Below are 20,368 nucleotides of genomic sequence, written 5' to 3'. Positions count from 1 at the left end.
TTTTTCGTGGTCTATCAGCAGCTTCCCTGTTTCCCTCTGCTTTTTACCTGTGCCTGTTTCCAACATTATCAAAACGCAGGAGCCCGCCTGCTTTTGATGCTAGAATGACGCTACAAGAGAACGCTCTAGATCGGTCCAGCGGCCTGTCACGTCAAAGCAGGAGTAAAGTCGATCCCAATCTTTCCTCCCAAGATCTCCTAGCAGATTATGCACAGCCACAGAAATGATTGTTAAGAGGGAGACAGGTGGATTTGCGCAGACGATACGCAGACGGTAAACCTGACGGAAACACCTGTCAGAGCTGTCCCATGCGCGGATTAACACACCGAGAAGATCTCTTCTCCTTCTTCTTCGTTTTTCTTTTGTATTCTTAATACACAAGAAAACACCCTTGTCTGACTCGACGCCGTATCGCTTCTTTAAGTTGGAGGCACATTTTCAGTCGTTTTGTTATAGAACCAAGGAACTTTGAATATCATTTAAGCTGACACACACTGTCAGGAGGATGAGCTACCGGTGAAAAATGAATGCAACTTTCACCAGCTCAAAGTCAAAACGCCCACCCCTCCCAAAACACACAATCACACACATGTTCAAGAACTTCAACTAAATTAGTTAAATTCACCCAAGGAGCTTTTATCAGTGATAAAAGCTCCTTGATTCACCGAAGAAACACACAAGTAAGAAACAGTGCACAGATCAATGAGGTTAAGAAAAGCACAGACGTAACTACACTGGCCTCTCTGCAAAAACGTATGGAAGTAATTTCCTGAACACAACACGGCGAGCGCGCGCACACACACACATACACACACACATGCATACATACATCAAGGACGTTATATAACGTTTTTGCATACACCAATGAGCTTTTGCCTACACACATACAAATATCCCTTCCTACTTCGCTTCGCACATTTCATTCACGCTGTGTCCTATTATGCTTTCCCTTTGTCCTCAGCGTCCGGTGTCCATTTGTTCTCTACCAGACAAAACGACATGATAAGAACATTTGAACGTCGTTATCCTGTCGGCATCTCTCTAGTGTACTTAAACCAATACAAACTTCATTCTTCTCCGTGTGTGACCAGCTCTGTGTAAAGACTTCAGTGTTTGTGACCAGCGAGGACACGTTTGGAGTACGTTACAGCTGAACAAAAGTAAGTGGCGAGATGAAGATAAGTTAAGGCTAATAACCTTTTTCCGTTTACTCCTTGGTCCAGGGTAGTTTATGAAAGCAAGGAAGTTCTATTCAGCCTTCTTGATGAAATTGGACAGGTCTCTTTTCCTTTGGATTGAAACCGTTGAGTTATCGTTGACCAAAATGAAAAATATGATTTGACAGACGAGCATACAAGACTTACAAAAATTGCAAAAGCACAGTTCTCTATCAATAAAAGTAATTTGAACTGCAAGTTATGGCCTTGGTCGATCAACGGCCATTGCTTCAGTGGAAAGTGGATATCTATGAGACAAAACACTCACGACACGATGTAATGCTGTTGATTTTCTGTCGTATCAAGGAGCTTTCTTTAAAGCTCATTGATCGTATACACTGTACGACAGGTGGACAAAAGAAACACCTTCAATGAAATTGTTTATTTTGAAAAAGAAAACGTAAGGTAACGTGGAGGTGCGACGAGGGGGCGACAGACCACTGGAACGCGGATTCAAAACAATTCGCCTACACTTTTGTTTGTTTGACAAACACACCGAGAAAAGTATCATGAATATGTAGGCAGTAAGGAGAAAGGAAGCGCTCGTGTAAAAATATTGACTGTTTGGTATTTGACAGTTTGTGGTTCAACTGTCAGCATTTTTCATAGAACTGCCAAACATGTTACATAGTGTCGAAAGCGCCAGCCGCGTTGCATAAATAATCAGCCGGTCAGAACAAACGAGATATTACTAGTACTATAGTAGTAGACAAAACTCTTTTTCCCCAGAATATCACAGTAAAATCATAGCTTATGCTTTATCATGTGTGTGTATATTTAGTAATAATTCTGGAACTCTGCCTGAAGGGTGCCACCATAAACATATTATGATAACTGCAAGAGTACGGGCAGGGTGACGGCGACAGGGTCAGGGTAGACCTCTGTGTGGTAGAACTACCGAGGGTCTGTGTGCGTTGTGACGTGACGGCCACACCCTATTGTGTACATTTCGCTCACTTGGACACAGAGACACTGCAAACATCACAACTCATTATTTTTCACCCTCAATTGTTGTCAAACCTGGGAGAGTCAGGAAGTTGTAGGAACACCGCCCCCGGTACTGCCCCACGAATGTAAACTAAACACACAACAACCCGTTGTAGCACCTCTTGAAGTAAGGCAAATACCATAACGTTAGTTATAAGCACGGGAAGTTTTCAATCACTTAGTCAACATAACGGTGTGTCGATTGATGAACGTTACATAATAAGTAGATTCAACCTCCTTGGTAGAACGTGTTTACCTGCTTTTCAGCTACAGATTTGTCAAGCTGTTTACTAGTAGTGTGTGTCGGTCTGGGGTCGTCCCATTTAGGTATGGTCCTCCTATCAACTTTATGTCTGTCTCGACTTTTGATCTATAACTTATCAATCAAGTTTAAGTTGGAAAGGACATGTATATTTAATGGCAATACCATTATTATGTCTTTCCTGTTATGTAATTACGCATCCTGACTTGGCTGATATATCATATGTGATGCACCTCCTCGGCCTGTGGAGAAAAGCAAAGCAAATTTGCTTCATTATCTATTTCAATATTTGCCAATTCTCTGATGATTGCTTTTGACTGCCTGCCTTGACTCGGAGAAATACGTCATATACTCTACAGAACATCAAGGAGGTGATACAACCTGCTTGTATACATACAGGTCTATATAAATTGGCCTCCAAGCCTCTCCTCTATGTGTAGTTGATGAATTGCGTCCTCTTTTGTTCAGCCTGGCCAATGGAGAAGCAGGACTTAGACGACGCCCACCGTCTTGCCCCTCACGTGACCGAAGATTTTTGGCGGGAAAGGAACAAGGGGGCAGGGTCAATTTAGGTGTTGTTGTTCACTGACCTCTGCAACACGTGCACAATCACTCGCCCTGTCTACCGGCGGCGACATGAAAGGGGTACCAACAGGGTGGGATAAGAGAGGGAGTCACACCTCTGCTTACTCGGTAAATCTTGTTAGGAAACTATTTATCAGGTTTAATGTTGTAGTTTGTGTGCTTTCGCGTTGGTCGCCACATCAGTTTGTTGACACAGCGTCCGAAAATGTTTGCGTCGACGTGGCGCACAAAACAGACCTTTGTACTCTGGACTCATACGACACGACAATCACAATTTGAGGACCGCGTTTAGCTTGACTTGTAAGCTTGCTGATACCGCTTAGTACACGGCAATTGGGTTACGTAACATGGTGCAAAGAAAAACCCGTTGTTTCTAACTGACTGACATGGTGAACTGTACTGATCACTAATACGTACATACAATGTACTCACACGACGTTTTTTATCCTCCTTGCCTTGAAACAAACAGTTAAAGCAATGTTGCACTTTACAGACATCACTGAAAACAGATCAGTCGTAACAAGTACACGCCCCCTCCCACGCCTCAGCCCAGGTAACCCAGTAACATCGGATGGCGTCAGGAACGCGCCAAGAGCTTCGACAAACCTCGTCAAAAATTAACACTAACATAAGATACGTACACGAAGTTTTAAGGGTCAGCAAGCGTAACCAATTTCATACTATGTTCGTTCCAGATGTTTGCGCATGTGACATGGACTGGGGGCCAGAGTCAGTCTTGGATGTGTCGTACAAAATCCAGCTTTCCAGAAATGAACGTCGACGTCATGGATCTATGACCGGTTCTGTTACAGATTCACTGAACACTCTACCATAGCTTATACGACAAAAATCGCCTGTTGGAACGAAGTCTTCCCAATCTATAACGTTACCTATCAGTTGCACATGATACCCATATCAGGGTTTTCCCCTAGAAATCACCGTGTGAAAACCCACCTGTTACTCGCTACTACCGCTTACGGCACCTTTCCATTGTCACACAGTGTGAGACTTTTTGTTCCTTTTTTTCCAACTCCTTCAATTTATCAGTTAGACAGAAAAACTTTGTTTCCTAATTCTTTGTCCTGACATAAAATGATCGCCAAATTTACGTTATGTGCTTTAGTTTCTTTCTATGGAGTTTGTCACTAGCATTAGTTAATCTCCAAGCAGACGTTGGGGACGCAGAAGTTTTCTGGCTGCCGCGTTTTGCCTTGGGTGCGTGTCAGAAAAAAACTCTGCAGCCAGAAACGATCTTACCATCCCCAACATCTGCTTCGATACCAAGTCCGATATTCAACCTTTAGACCCGACCGTCGACAAAAGTGACCTACAGTACTACATGTACCACTAGGTCAAAATTTTCCGTCAAAGACGTTTACGGCTGGACCACAAATACTCCCAATATATCATGTACAGTGTAATGTAACGTCTTTGTGCAAAGCGAGATCGCACGACCATTGTGACTTTCAAAAGTCGCTATTGGGAAAATTGGTTGCGAACTTTTGCAACTCATGATGAATTCATCTCTCTTGTGACGGACATGATTATTGTTGGCTGTTGCTATTGTATTCTATTGTAAACCATGCCCCAGCTAAATACCAGTTCTGTATGGTCAACTTTTGTGACATTGCCAATAAGGAACGTAACTGCACTGACAGGTCTTTCAGTGTCGAATGCCTGTTTACATAATGTCCGTCACACTCTGATGTGTGGAAACAAAAGAGGAACACTTCCTAAAGACAAAACACTAGGCAAACAGAGATACGGGTTGTGTTTTCTTGCTGAAGTTTCTGTCCAGAGTTCATTGACCCCCTGGTAAAGAGGAAATGTGCAGGGACGTAGGAAAGGGTGACTGTTTCGAGCCCGAACTTGCGTAAAAAAAAATGAACTTCCTCAATCAACGTTGCCTGCACCCGATCAAAATGACAGCTCCTACAGAATACACTGTACATGTTGTGATTACTGGAGCTGAAAAGACGACTGGAGATCGAGTCAACTTCCGGTTATGAGTTTCTTCCAGAGAGCGGAGAGCCGGTGTAAGAAGATTAATTTCCACAAGAAGGCGTCAAGAAGGTGGTCATGGCGGAACTGGACTGCCCACCTGCGGAAACGGTCAACCCTTCAGTCATCCCAAAACAAAACACTCTGTACTCGTAGCTTTGTTTTTCTCCGGCGTTAAGGCGGCTTTTGTAACTTAGCTTTCTTATAGAGATGAGCAAAGTGACTTCTAAGAAACTGCATTAACCTCGCAGAATCCCGGTGCGGCGGTGTTTGCTGGATAAAGGACAGAGTTTCTGTTGTAGGGTATCATTTATAGATAAGTTATTGTGTTATCAACCTAGGCAACTTAGGTTAAATCGGTTAACAATTGACACCGTCAACGTGTTACTCATGGTAGATGTCACAGAAATGTGAACAATAAGGACTTGTACCTACATTCTATAGCTACGTCAACAGGTTACACATAACGACAACAAGGATTATCACGGGAAACAATGTAGCAGGATCTCAAAGAAAACAGTCTTTGAAGCAGACACTGGTTGTATACAAATAACTGACTTTTTACATAAATCGAAGAATGTGGGATATGGAAAAAACATTTTCAAGTTGTCTGAAAGAGTATTAAAGTCGTCAAAAGGAAACAGTTTGAGGAAATGAGGGGGCGAATAAGAGGAAACAGTTATTGCAGCTTTTTGGCAGTGCAATAACAATGGCACTGGGCGAACTACATCTATGCTATCCAGAATCTAATCAATCGTCTGGTAAACTAAGCTATTTCTAATTTCTATGCAACTAGCAATTACGCGATAGTCCTGTTACGTATCTCATGATCACTTTCCTGTCATTGACAATGACTTCGATTTAAGTCCTCCCCGCCATTGCGCATGGCGCATCCCCGCCATTGCGCCATCATGTACCCTTCACATTCGACATATGGAGCTTTGTATCTAGTGGCCAAGACTGGACATAATAATAATCTTTATTGTAAGTTCATGCTAATTGCTGACAAAGTAAAGTAGTAGTATACATAATTGTATAAGAGAAGGAAAATGGGAACTATAGATAAATCAAAAGAGAAATAGGGTCTAGTTTAAATCTATTTCTACTTAAGATATTTGGTGACATAGTATCATTTGCTTGAAGCTAGAAAAGACAGAACTTGCGACTACCGAGGAACCCAGAGAAGACAGATACTACATAAGTCTATCACCAGAAGACATATGGCAGATGAGTAGATCTGGCAGACCACAAGAAAGAAATACGCTTCCTTCAACATTATTGAAGAATTGTGACTAAACTTCCCATGTTATTACTAACTTAATGATTTAAGACAGATTTTGTATCGTGATCTCAGAGGGGCTTGACAAACATGGAAGTGAGTCTGTAGACTTTCTACCGTCATAAACGCCCGTGCGGCACGATAATATTAACCTCCCGGAAAGGAAATGATTCATTGCAAGATAGCGATGGCCATGAAGATTGAGTCGAAATAAATTGCTTCTCTAGATCTCGACAAATCTAATTGAGACCTTTGATTTACATTGCTTTTTGGGACGGGGAAATGACTTGCCGAGGAAGGAATTTGTGTCTTGAGTTATTGGGAGCACCTGCTGTTGCGGAAATACGTCAGGCATGAGTCTGACGTCCCAATGGGGTCAGCTGGGGACAAAATTGATTGGCAGAACTTCAGGGCGTGAAGCCAGTGTATTTGCTCTGAAGTGTGCAAGGTCAATGAACCCTCTAGTCTCTACAAAGCCTAATGTTTCAACTGCTACTCGCATACCCCCGTACCTCTCATCTGTTGCTCATCAGCTGTTCTGAGCAGGATGTGCGAAATCGGGATTTGACAGTAAAACCATATCCCGATGTTGAGGTTGAGGGCCTTCGGAGACGAGGCTACGCCATACTGGTCAGAAGTTCAATGGGACGATAGGGCAGTGCCAACAGGGGTGTGGGGGATTTGATTGTGGGGGATTTGATTGACAACATATGTACAGTATTGTGTAAAGTTCGTGTAAGGATCTGTAAGGTGTCGGAAGTCTTCTCTGTAACTTCGGAGGAGGGTTCGGCATGTCTGTTATTGTCGGTGATTCTAACCCAGCTTCGTGTTACTCACTTTGTACTAAATGTGAATCACCGGAAGAAAACACCCAGTACAAACAGAAAGCCGTGGGTCCAGTTGACAAAAGGAACCATGTACACTGTACAGTGCTCTGTAGAACAGCAACTGTTGAACAGCACACTCCGTTTCCTCTGTATATTAAAACCGTCAGTCATTTCTCCACATTCCTGACATGTCCTAAACATTCTTGGTCCGCTGTTGATGTTCATTGTTGATATGTATACTCGTGTAGCACTGTGCGCCCTGGAGATGCTTGTCGCAGATGTTCTTGCACTGGCTTTATCGTATCTTTGCTGCTTCGTTTATATCATGTTTACATCTGTAACTTTGCCATCATGTCAGAAAACTGCTATTTCTATCTATTTCTTTTGTTGTTTGAATTTACAATGTCTTCCTTTATCCTTCTTTTTTTACCTTTTTTTTAGTTTGGTTCTGTTATTTTCTTTGATCATCTGTTCATTCATGAGGTCATTCATTTATTCATTCATCCATCCATCTATCTATCTGTCTATTCTATCCTACCTTTGTATTGATCAGGAAACCACACGGCACCCAACTATGCAAAACACAACTTTCTAAAATACCTGCAACATTCCCCATAATTACTGTAAAAACAGGGGAATTCCGTCTCCTTTCTCAGTGCCTGCTCAGGACAGACAGGTTGTAAGGTGAAACCCAGACGGCCGTTCGGGTCGGCTGGAGTTTTTGACAAGAGTTTGTAGCAGTTTACACCCCAAAATGAAAAGCTTTGATAGAAGACTCATAATCATAAGCAAAGGATCATGCAGAAAATCCATCGATACACTCCTGACCAAAAAGACCACGGTCAAACCTTACACTGTGTACTTTGGGAGATAGCACAGGAATCAAGATACAAATTTGAAATAACTGTTTAAGGGTGTTTACACGTGACGTTACATTCGCCATGCTGGTTGGTTCAACACAAAAGACTTTGACTTATGAATGTTTATGTTATAATCATGTGTTTAGACAAACCAATGAGCGACCAACAGTCATTGGTCGATGAGATAATTGGAACAAAATCATCAAGAGATATTGGAAGACATTGGAGGTCAGTGAAGGGACAGTGAACGATCATTGGAAGAACATTGAGATATCACTGGAAGACCAGCGAGATCACTGAGAGTTTTGGGAGGCCAATTTTCGCTTCTATGGAATTCACACCGATAGTTGAATGCACACCGGCGAGTGCCACAAACACCTGTGCTCCTGAGATAGGATCAGTAGGCTTCTCTGCCAGTTCGAGAAGAGTAGATTATCTAAAAGCCGAAGGTACGCCAGGAATGCCTTGCCAGGATACACGGCCCAGTGACTGACCTCTCACCAACTCACCTGGAAACACCTGAGTGACGTCATCAGAATGGCCTCCAGGGGGATTTTCCGGTCAATATTAACAACGGGGTGAGCAGTGAGCAGAATTTTCACATGTTCGTTTCGAGTAGATTGTGAAATAAGGAATACCACCATGAAAAAAATAGTGACGTTAGAAGCGTGAATTTTTTCTCGTGAACAACTGTTGGAGCCGAACCTCTGCTTGAAGAGTAACTAGTCTTATAAGTGACGGACTAACTCAATTCTCCTTTTTTGACCTTCCTGATACTCAATCTCTCCAGCAGTAATTTACGTAACACAAATCATGACATGATCGCCCGCAAACACAGTCACTCCACTATGACAACTTAATGCTGAAAATATAACTTTCTGGCGAGGGTAATAAACACATCTTACTCTTTAATATGCTGTCATTGACCAATTCGGCCCGAAAATGAGGCATGCTCACATGTTATGTGTCAGTTCGGAACGTTTATCTGATTTTCAAGACCAAAAGGACAACTGCGAGTCTACGGAAGTTGAAGGTCAGCCGCTGTTCCAGTCTACTATATAGGAGATGTCTCTTCTTGGCCCGAAGGAGTGCCAACAGTGCCGCGGTGCCAAGTGCTAATCACATTGGTCGGAAATTAGAGCAAACGCTTCCAGGAAAAGCGGAAAGAGTTACACGAAGCCACACTTCAACTGGAAGAACACTTGTACACGATAGCAGTCTTGGGCGTAATTTTCTGTCGTTCACATCGTTATCTTGCATACCTTGTCGTCTGTTATGCCAACCATACACAACGAACAATCTTCGGTGGTTATAACGAACTTGTCCGACTGCAAGTTCGGTGTGCACTCGTGCGGTTCAGGAAAGACAACAACATGAATAGAAATCAACATGAAAAGATACAATATATCTTGATCATGATTTCATAATTAGATTCAGCTGAGGTATGCTAAAAGTATTTTTTAAACCATACCCGAAAGCAATTTCAACATGTAAGCCAGGGACGGCAGGTAGGCGTGGTCGCAAAACTGGGTGACTGACACACCCCCTAATCTGTTTCGCTGGCTGTGCTTGGGAAGAAAGCCTGCAAAGAATGTAAGTCAACCATTACCCACGACTTCCCTTCATCTGCTTGGATGTCCTTGTTTAGAGAAGGATTTATTGACAGATTTCTGACAGGTTCAAATCGCAGGGGACGCGCTCCTCACGCCTGAACTTCCTGCCTCGCCCGAAACCGCCACATTCCACCGCCCACACACTTTCGGCATACCCTTCTTTCCTTTCAACTCACAGAATCAGACAATGTAATGCTGCATGCGTGTGACCAAGCCATCACCACCACGACACACCAGCCACCCTCTATGATAGCAGATAATATTCCGGTCTTCAGAACTAAAAACTTGCTTTCCGAGTCTATAAACCTCAAAGCAGATGTAGGGTCAAGTATTATAAAAAGACCCTAGGTTTTCCCGCGCCCCAAATCATCATTGGTGTATCCCACAAGAAATGCTGTGCTGGACTTCGACAATTTCGACGATTTGAGTATTAGTAAGTGAAAACTCCCAGAATAAGCCAAACTACATTGTATTATAAAGGCAAAATATATTCATTTTCAAGCAGATGTTGGGGTGAGGAATCGTTTTCTGATCGATCTTTTCTTTGTTCTTTTTTCAGTTTTCTTCGTTCGAGTGGTTGTACTGCAAAATATTACTACCAAGTAGACAAGTAATGGTAGATCCCGGTAATTGCCTGGCTATGCGGATTTAGTACTGCCCCGCCCACCCGAGGAGTTTGTTGGCTCTACAGAGCAACAACAGGCACACTTCCGGGTCAAGCTTTACTGCTGACTGTGTTCACAAGTCATCTCCAGGTTTCCCCTGACACTGACTTGCATACCAACGGTCTTACAAATGGCACAGAGTCAAGACGACTTGGCACTTTGTTAGATGTGGGCACGAGTTCATTTCTGAGAAATTTAGGGGTAGTGTGACTACTTACAGGAAGTCTCTTTCCCGTCTCCTGTAGATCTTAAGGTTTCCTGATTTGAATTAATCTTATAGAATATGTTCGGAAGCGATTACTGGCCGGATGCATGGAAAGGGTGATTACTATTAGTAAGTATTTACCCACTACCACACACATATACACATAACGTATATGAAAGACCTAACAAAACTAATTGTCTCTATGATAATGCCTTGGACGTAATATATGTGGACAAACATATCATTTGTGTGCAGTTTTTATCGCAATCCTTCTAAGCCGAATCAGTAACCCAGGGTACGGAAACTATAAATATGGGTGACCCGGATAGAACCCGGGGACGGATGTACGCATTTCTGAAGTGTTTCTCTGGATGTATGATATTACAAACACGTGTTTGGTACCATCGTTGTTTGTATAGAAGGCAATAACAGGTATTTCTCCAGCATTTTACTGTAGTGCCAAGGTCATAGTGATTGAATGGCCTCACAAGTACAGAAGTCGTCAATGATTAAAAATTTAAACAACTTGACAGAAGTCGGCTTCATACAGACTTTCCGTGCCTTCAAAGTTGTTATATGATTTGATATATCATCACCTTGATGGTGAGGACTTTTCCAGTCACGAATATGACTAATTTACTAGAGCTAAGTGACTACATCATCATATTCGCGCTTGCCGCACATGACCGTTGGCAAAGTGTTTACAGGTAGCTGTCGTCAAGCATAGATAAGGTGGAAAATAATGACGATAGAGCTCTAGCTTGTTGGTTGCTGTTCCCTCCTTCCATTTGATTGGTTAGAACAATTGAGTTTTCAATTCAGGCCAGTGTTGGTTTGACGATCACGACATGTTCACGTGGCGGTGGGAGGCGAACAGGTGGTTTTGGCGGGAAAGTGGAAGGTGATATCGTGCATTTCGTATTCCTGACGTCATTCTGTCGCCTGAAGTACCTGAAAAACAACCTGTTTGTAATCTAAACGTGTTAGTGGCTACGGAAACAGTGGCCACTTCCAGCTACTGTGGCAGATAAAGGGCAAATAAGGGTCTACCAGGGACGGCGGAAGGCTTAGCTCAACGTACAAAGTACCAATAGTTCCGTATAGCATTTCATGATAACAGAAGTGTGCTATACCGTTTAGGGGTATCATTGACGTCGGAGGGGTGGGATGTGCGAAAATGGCCGGAAATTTGAAGAGAAAAAAATACGTCGTCTTAAATCTTGAAGATAAATAACCTACCAGCGATCTTGGGGCATACACCTGCCAAAACCACTAACGCGAAACAGCGTAACAAATTCAGTATCAAGAGAACATGGTGGTACGCAAGGAATAGATAGCATACATTTGTTTTCCACTAGCGAGATTCAGAAAACGACAGACAAGAGAAGAGCAAAACAATAGGACCCCCGCATCTGCTTGGAGATTGCTGCAAGACCCTTCAACAGAAAGTTGATAACTATCACTAGTCTTTAATCCCCCATCCGACAACTAATCATGCACATGAAGGGTGCAGTAATTAGTCAAGAAAACATAAGGGAAGAAATCGTGACCTTGATAACATGCTGTCAATCATATGTAAGATCAAAGTTTCCGTCAGGGTCAGAAGCAGGCAATGGGCGTCTCGTTCCAAGGTCGCTCCTGGCAACGAGTAGCTCTCGACCCCGGTGTGGCGAGCACTTGACTCTCCAAATGTTCACTCAGACGTCGTCTGAAAGGGGCCGAAAGACCCGGTAGTTCGAGTGGGTAACGGCAGGGTGACCTCAGGACAAAGATGGGTTCGCAAAGATGAAAGAGTTGGCGCGATATAAATATTAAAATGGAGAAAGAAACTGGGAATCAAAATATGAAAATGTACGGTTGGATGTGGTTTCTGTAGAAAACTGGCCCAAGGTTCTCGTGAACAAACCTTTTTTCTCTGATCTTAACTGGCCCATGACTGATCCGTGGCTACTTATCTGGTGACCCTTGCTTAACCTGGGCCAGTCTGGAGAGTCACACGCAAACATGAGCCAGCGACGGCGCATTAGGAAAGTGTCGCCTGTCTGTGGAGTAGTTGACCCAAGGCGGCGATACTGGATCAGGGATTCGAAGAACTACTACTTCTGAAGCCAAGATGGCGTGATTCTGGCAAGGAATGTAAATTGATAGCATATTTCATTTACTAACGTTGCTACTTTGGCATGTGGCCGCTGTTCAAGGTAATCCAAGCTATGCTCCAATAATGTTTCACTGTTATCAAACCAAATTCTAGATAATTGTAGTCTCTAACCTCCGTGCTTTATCTAATAGAGGAATTTAACCAGGTGCGATACGTCGTACGCGTTCTATGGTGCGCTTTTCATAGTCATATAAGTACATGTATATAACACCACCATACACTGCGTACAGTCCTCAACTTCAATACAGTGGATCAAGACCTAACGCATTGTTTACGAAATAAGGAGTTCGCCAGGAAGAAGTTGGTGGCCCATTTAACGTCTCCCTTTTCCATTCGCGGCCGAATCCCATGTTTTGGGACGGTCATCTCTAATCACATGTTGGGAAATGTGAAAGACGGTTTCACTTTCCCGCCAAAATGTGATATAGAGTAACCGGCCCAAAGTTTACCTCTCCTGGTAGCTGGTAACTCACGCCCTTCTATTCTTGTTTGATCTTAAGTAACATTCACAAACTCGTCTGTTACGGAGTGTTTGCTCATAGTGAGCCTGGTCAAACTCCAGTCAACAACACCGGCTTGAACCGCTTTGAACTTCATGTCCTGTTATAAAGGCGCGAACATCTCGTCTGTGTGACAAAAAGTCTGACAAGTTGTTAGGTACCGGATCGGGACATGCCACTCAAGTATATAGGAACCCTATGTCGAGCAATCCTTTCAATGTTGCACGTTGCCATTCTGGACAGGCGGGTCACACTAAGTAGATTTCATTCAAGAGTATTCAAGCAGATGTATGGTTTAAGCCTGTTTAATACGATATTTGCGGCATTTTGGACGTTTCTCTAGTGATATCCGGGTTTGAAATTTCAAAGACTTAGAATGTCTCCGCCCCAGACTTCTAGAGTCTTCGAAGGAGGCTTTGATGCGCACAGACGATGAAACCACTAGTCTTTCCCAGGCCACCAGGGGTTCAATTTTCTGGCAATTTTTCTGTATAATATCTGTTATTGACATCATGTTTTAACCACGGTAATCTAATCTCCACAACGTTCCGCCTCCAATTTCGGAGCAACTTTCCCGCTAAACGGCCCGGCAAATCACCACTTTGTCTGATGAGATTTCTCCTACTGCGCTGAAATTACTTCATCATCTCATTTTCTTTTGCAACAAATCATAAGACATCAAATAATTTGTGGTATACATGTATTTGTGTGGTATCAAATGTTCGACGACACTGTTCTGTTGATATTTTTATGCCACTAGTAACAAACACTCATGTCACCAGACTGACAAAATAAAAAACCCAACAACAAAGCCTAAAAACAAGCCGGGCTTACCTCCAGATCGTGGATAGTATTGAAATCGCAAAATTGCAAACTATATAATGTATAAACTGTAAGATAATGGTAAGAAATCCCGATACATTGTCATGTATTTGATATAAATCCATCTGACAAGTGACATGACCATCTCAGAGGCCAAACAAAAGCAAGACAGTGTAACAGAAACATCACAACAGACTTGTGTCGCGTGTCATGTGTTGGTACATCGGCGCCCCTTTGTGATGAAGGGTTCTAACCACGCGTCCATATCTGTAAATTACTGTCATCACAGCCTTGAGAATGTCAGTGAAATTACGTGGAAGACATTTAACTAGCGTGTGAACAAAGCACGTGTTTATTGGCAGGTGGTTTGAATGACAGGAGTTCTGGTACGCATCGCTAGGGCCCGGGGGTTTGTCAACACTTCTGCACCTGCTGTGGATGATATCCGGGGCGCGTCCCCACAACACGCACGCACGGGAAGCATCCAATTGTTGCGTAATCGTCCTTGGGTATTTAAATAAACAGGGTGACTTGTGACAATATCGAAAAACGCTCGCTATTGTTCTATTGGAGGCCTTTGGGTCTGTGCTCTTTGCTTGCTGTATGTCACGGTCACTGGGTCGTCAAGCAGAAGTATCGAGCGTGTTTGTTTTTGTGGTTCAGTCGAATGCTTTTGTCAGTTTTGAAGCTTTGCTTTTGTATTTCTATAAAATAAGTATATAATATCTCTCCAATCGAGAGACACAAAGAAATAGAAAAGACCTCAAGAGATCCACAAGACAATCCCGAGCGACATATCTGTTTGACGTAGTTTCAGTTGACAGAACAACCAGTGTCACATGCAGCCATTGCTCCGTGTGACACTGGTAGCATTGTGACACATTGTTGCATTAGACTTGAGCCTTAAGAGTGAGTTACGATTTGTATGTTCTTTGAATCGCAGTGGGCTGGATGTCGTCCCGACAATAGCGATTGTACACAGAACTTACTTTCAGCGGATCGTCATGTTTTGAAAGATCAGCAAGTTTTGGCGCGCCATATGGCAGAGGTATTTCTGGCCACCCCTTTGTTCGGAGGTTTGATTAAAACTCCGAGGTTATTATACAGTTTAAATCCCCGAGGCCTGACACCGTGCCACGCACGCGACAATCAGACTTGGAAATTAAGCAGCCAATCTCCTCACCAAAACTCCCCCATACCGCGTCATGACACACACGAACTAACAATTATCCCCCCAGAAACGCGCAAAACATCTGCGTTGTGTCGATCGTTTAACGTTACAGTGTTTAATTTTGTAGAAAAGTAAACACGGGACTTCAAAACAGTGGCAAGAATTGGTTTGCTTAAGGGCACTAACTTCATTTGCATACAGGTGGTCTCTTGAAGAAAGCTATTCAGACTTTTCCAGATTGTGAGTCGGGCACGCGAGCGGCCTGAAGCTGGCAAGCAAAAGACTTGGCTATGGTCCAGGATACGGTTTTACGAACAAAACAGGTCGGCGCGCTGGTATGTTTGGTGCAGACGTCTTTGTTCGCCGGGACAAAGAACTAACGCGAGCTCACGCGGATGTTGAACGTTTGGTTTCAATCTAGCTACTGTCAACACACAGAGAGAGAAAACCAACAACAACATCCATAGCACTGATCCACACCATAAATCTCCTATGTTAGACGCCCGACACGGCGACACCTTCATACACCACATGACCGATAATGTAGCACTTGATGAGTACACAGTTGTTATAAAGTGAAGGACTCTCCTCTAGGACAAAGGTGGGACCTTTCACCCAACCCGGGGACAGCCGGGCACGGAGGACAGATGATGAGGGGCAGTACTCTCCAAGCAGAGGTTAGGCTCCGGCTGTTTTTTTAACGTTTTTTAAATCGTTTTTATCGGGCTTTCTATTTTGTCATTTTTCTTGAAGTACGCCAGCCAAACAAAAGTTAGGTTTTGACACAGCAAGATATAAAAAGAAATAGAAAGCCCGATAAAAACGACAAAAAAAAACGTTAAAAAACAGCCGTAGCCTAACCTCTGCTTGGAGAGTAGAGGGGCAGTAGGACTGTGTGGACACAAACTAGAGAACTTGGGCCGGATGACGACAGACGTCCCGGCATTGAATGTGCTTGTCAGTACAATCTCTACACTGCTAAATAGGTGAAGAGGACCACTGGAAAAAAACATTGTTATTAACACGCTCCCCCTCTTGATGGGGATGGGACTTGGTGAGGTGAGGTGAGGTTACAAACGCACCTAAAACACTGAGTCGAACAAGGCATCCACAAGATAATTTAGTCTCCAAACAGACTTGTCAGCTGTATGAGAAAAAAGAGTTTGATGAGTTTAGCCAAATAGGGACAAATAAGTTGCCAGGGGATCTCAGTCAGTCTTTTGCAGTCTATCCAGCTATCACAATATGTCGTGAGAATTTTAGAATTACAAGAATTCATTTTTTTTGTCCAGGCCAGGTAAGATTATGCCATTCCCCTTAAGGGATTTACATCGAAACGTGTATCAAATTAAACAGGTTGATCCTAGACCAGGGGACGGCGTGACCGATGGCAGGGCTGATGAGGTCACATAACCTCACAGCTGCCCACCACTCCACATGTATCACTATTCATGCCTCTCACTTACACCTGCTTCGAGATTAGTCATAGCTATGCAAACGCGTTTTAGATTGGACAGTATTTTTTACAAAGCCGTAGTCGTTCCACCCCATTTTGTCTCTTCAGTTGTTCTTTTTCACATACAAACGAGCCCAGTGAGCGGACGCTAAACCTGACATTTTCCTGTTGGGTTTCCAATGGCGACTAACTGTCAAAAAAAAAAAACTACATCCGTTCGTTATTTGAGACAAACTTGCTTCATCTAAACGTACTATCACCTATAATACAGTTACGAGCGGCAGCTCTGGTAAGAGAGGATGGTATTTGGGACTAGCCTTTTGAATTTGATTACAACGTTATACATGTATCTAAATGGCCATTACAGGAAACTGGGTCGGACACACAGCGAACTGTTACGACAAGAGTACTTTAAACTTCTAGCGTAGCGTACAATAAAGATGAATCAAAGGAAGTGCAATTGTAACATAAGCTTCAATCTGGTTCCAACTTCACTCTGACGTTTTCCCTGGCACGAGTTTTAGACCATGAGGCTAAACAGCAGCTAAATGGGAAAAAAATCACAAATTGATAGTGTACGAGGTTCCTGGCAGTTCAGTAGGCTAAGGCATTCTACTACATTGCGTAATAGGGCTTTATCGTGCACGGTATCATGATAATGACCTCAAGGCGTAACGGTCTCCGTGCCACTGGACCCAGGTTCTTTCTGCTGAGAGAGTCAGAATGAGATTGCCCTACTCTCCAAGCAGAGGTTAGGCTCCGGCTGTTTTTTATCGGGCTTTCTATTTTGTCATTTTTCTTGAAGTACGCCATATATATTTTGACACAGCAACATAAAATACAAAATAGAAAGCCCGATAGAAATGACTTTAAAAACGTTTAAAAAAACAGCCGGGAGCCTAACCTCTGCTTGGAGAGTAGGATTGCCCCTGCAACAGGTCTCCCTAATCTCCAAGGAGATCCTACGGTAAGATAGTATCAAAGCTGGCCAGGGAGTATAACCGGCTAAGGGAGTCAAACGGGCACCTTCGGGAAGTTTGATACAAGTACTATACATTACGCACCGTGGATCTGGTTGGAGATTAGGTCTCCCGTCCTAGACCGCTCAGGTGCTCGTGTGAGACGGTGATGATGGAGTAAAAGCGTACTCTAGCGGTTATATAGCATACTGCACACAGGAATAGCAATACGTACACCTGCTTTGCGCAGAAGGCCCTGTTGCCAAATATATTTTCAAGTCTATTTGTTTGTTTGTGCGTGCATTTTAGTGTGCGTATGTGTGTGTGTGTATGTGCGTGCGCGCGTGTGTGTGAGAGACATTGTCAGTCGAAATGTTGAGATTTCCTTTACAGTAAATGATTTAGTGTGGTGCTCATCACGGTATAGGCCTAGTGAGAGCTTGCTCCCAAATGAGTAAAATGCTCCCTAACAAATTTGGCAACACATTTGCTATGCATTGGTGGCTACAGGATTTCACAAAAATGAGGGCACTATACTATACAATTCCCATAAGAAACAGCTGCAGACACCTTTGTGGCGGATCAAAACTCATATGGAGTTGGATGGTCAGCATCATTTTTCACACTTGTACTTCTAGAAGTTCTAGAAGCAATAGCGCATTGAAATATGCCAAATTAAACCGCTTCCAATCTTCTGAGCGTTTTATATCTCTTCTTCAGCTCTCTGCGGTACAACGACGCCACTATTATTCTGCGAAATGAAGTATAATTGCAGCTAAGTGCCAACCTTGCGATATGGATGCTGATTTTTGGAATATGATGAATTGGCTAATCAATGCAGACTAATGTTTGCTTTGCAGGAGGCTCAACCTCTTCTTTATTAGGATTATCTACCACTCTAATTTTGTGAGTGTAGCATCTTCAGATAAAAAGATACAAAGCAAAGCTGCAATAACAAGCTGCTAGGGGGCCCAAAATCTAATAATCTCCAGATCTCATTCATATTCCTAATGTATTTTAATAGATAAACCTTTGATTGTAACATGGACGTAATATCGCTGTGGGCCAGCTCTAAGCTTTCCGACATATATTCCTTTCCCGGCATAAATTCCTTTCCCGGCGTATTCCCGATCAAAAATCAACCTCCCCCGTCACCGCCCCGAAAATCCACCGCCAGCCCCCTACCCCCAAAACTTACGCCAAGGCCCACAGAGAAGCCGGTGAAGGAAATGGAGGTATAGTTTTTGGTATGTCTTTCTGTCTGTGTGTCTGTTTGTGTTTGTGTTTCCGCAAATTTGTGGTCTCTGGATGTATTAGGATGATATTTGGTATGTTGGTAGAGGTTGGGAAGACTCGATTTTGGCCCCCCTGGTATGTGACCTTGGTACTGCAGCAGAACTTTTTTAGGTCTTCAGTCGGGTAACAAGTGCAAGGAGCCCCGGTAGAAATCGGATAGTATCAGTAACCTCATGTGTCTGAAATGGCAAGAATCAACTGGTAAACACATCTTCTCCCCATCTGGCCCGGTACCAAAACATGTCAGATGTCAGGCCCAGGTCAAGGCTCCATGTTTACGTTCTTTGATTGTCAGTTGCGGAATATCCTATCAAAATGAGGGTGGGGGTACCTATGTGAGTCCATTGAAAACTAACGAACACATACTGAATAATACTCGCCAAAAACAAACTTTTACAAATTATTTATCGTTATCACCCCCTCCCAAATACCGCAGCCCCCACTCTGATGATCCGCCCTTGCAAAAAAAAAGGTCCGTCATTCTGTGCCCCCCACTGACCCTTTGAGACTCTCCAAGAGGTGATGTTATCCGACCCTGACAAGTCTTGAAGGAAGTCAAAGGAAGCCTGATATCTCTTCAGAAATACGTATCCGCAATGGCTGGCAAAGTAGCAGTCTTAGCCACCCTCCTATCATTGATATTCTACGCGAAAACCACACGGGCAAGTGTTCCTGACAACTCACTCTCCAACACAACGTTAATGTTAATGGAAAGTTCCCATGGACCAGCGGAGAACATTCCAATCAACTGGACTGCCTCTTGGGAAAGGCTCGGTGATGCCGTTAGCCTGTTGTGTTTCCAAGACGCCTACTCGCTATTCAACAACACGGTGGACTCCGAAACGTACGCTGGCAACGGTAAGTACAAAAGCGGTGTGAAACCCTACCCAATCATTACCTCAGTGAAAAATGGAGGTATAGTTTTCGTCTGTCTGTCTGTCGGTCTGTCTGGCTGTGTTTCCGCATATTTGTGGTCAGCATAACTCTAGAGCCTCTTGGTGGATTGTAATGATATTTGGTATGTGGGTAGGTGTTGGGAAGGCGAAGGTCAGGGTCAATTTTGGGGCCCCTGGTGTGTGACCTTGGTACTACAGCAGAACTTCGATTTTTTGTATCTTTTGACCTGGACTTGTAAGCAAGACAAAGTGCTTCAATAGTTAAATTATTCGACTAGAGAAAATCCTATTCAAGTCTTGCTGGTGGCCTTAGCTTGCATTGACCCAGGATGGCAGTTGTTCATGATCATGCATGTTGACAAGGAAGGCCACCAGATGTTTCCCGAAAGGCGGGCAAGAGTCAAAGTCCTCCCAGACGCTTTGTCTTAAGATTTTTGGCAACTGCGCCTCTAACTAGTCTGAGATGGTATTACCCCAATTGCCAAGCAGATAAATGTAGAAACTTTCGCGGTGGTTCAATGTTCGCGGTTTTCGCGGTCGCCACGTCACCGCGAACTCAAAACGTTTTCCTCCTGTCTACCGCTCGCTTAATTTTTCTCGCTACATGTA

General features: G+C 43.4%; 1 protein-coding gene across 3 annotated transcripts in view; it reads left to right on the top strand.

Moving 5' to 3' along the window:
- Positions 1–775: 775 nt before the first annotated feature.
- LOC118409318 (nose resistant to fluoxetine protein 6-like) overlaps positions 776–20,368 on the top strand; it is a 23,553-nt gene continuing 3,960 nt past the window's right edge. Inside the window, exon 1 of one of the 3 annotated variants that reach the window (XM_035810264.1) lies at positions 776–1,160. Coding sequence is in view for 1 of the 3 variants with exons in the window: in XM_035810263.1 (XP_035666156.1) it covers positions 19,460–19,721 (262 nt within the window). In the remaining 2 variants the exon portion in view is untranslated. Of the gene's footprint in view, positions 1,161–12,492; positions 12,638–18,573; positions 19,722–20,368 lie in introns of those variants that run through there. The other 2 variants (XM_035810265.1, XM_035810263.1) reach the window with 2 other exon arrangements.

Source organism: Branchiostoma floridae, chromosome 2 (genome assembly GCF_000003815.2).
Source record: "Branchiostoma floridae strain S238N-H82 chromosome 2, Bfl_VNyyK, whole genome shotgun sequence".
Classification (NCBI taxonomy): domain Eukaryota; kingdom Metazoa; phylum Chordata; class Leptocardii; order Amphioxiformes; family Branchiostomatidae; genus Branchiostoma; species Branchiostoma floridae.
This window is presented reverse-complemented; position numbering and strand designations above follow the sequence as displayed.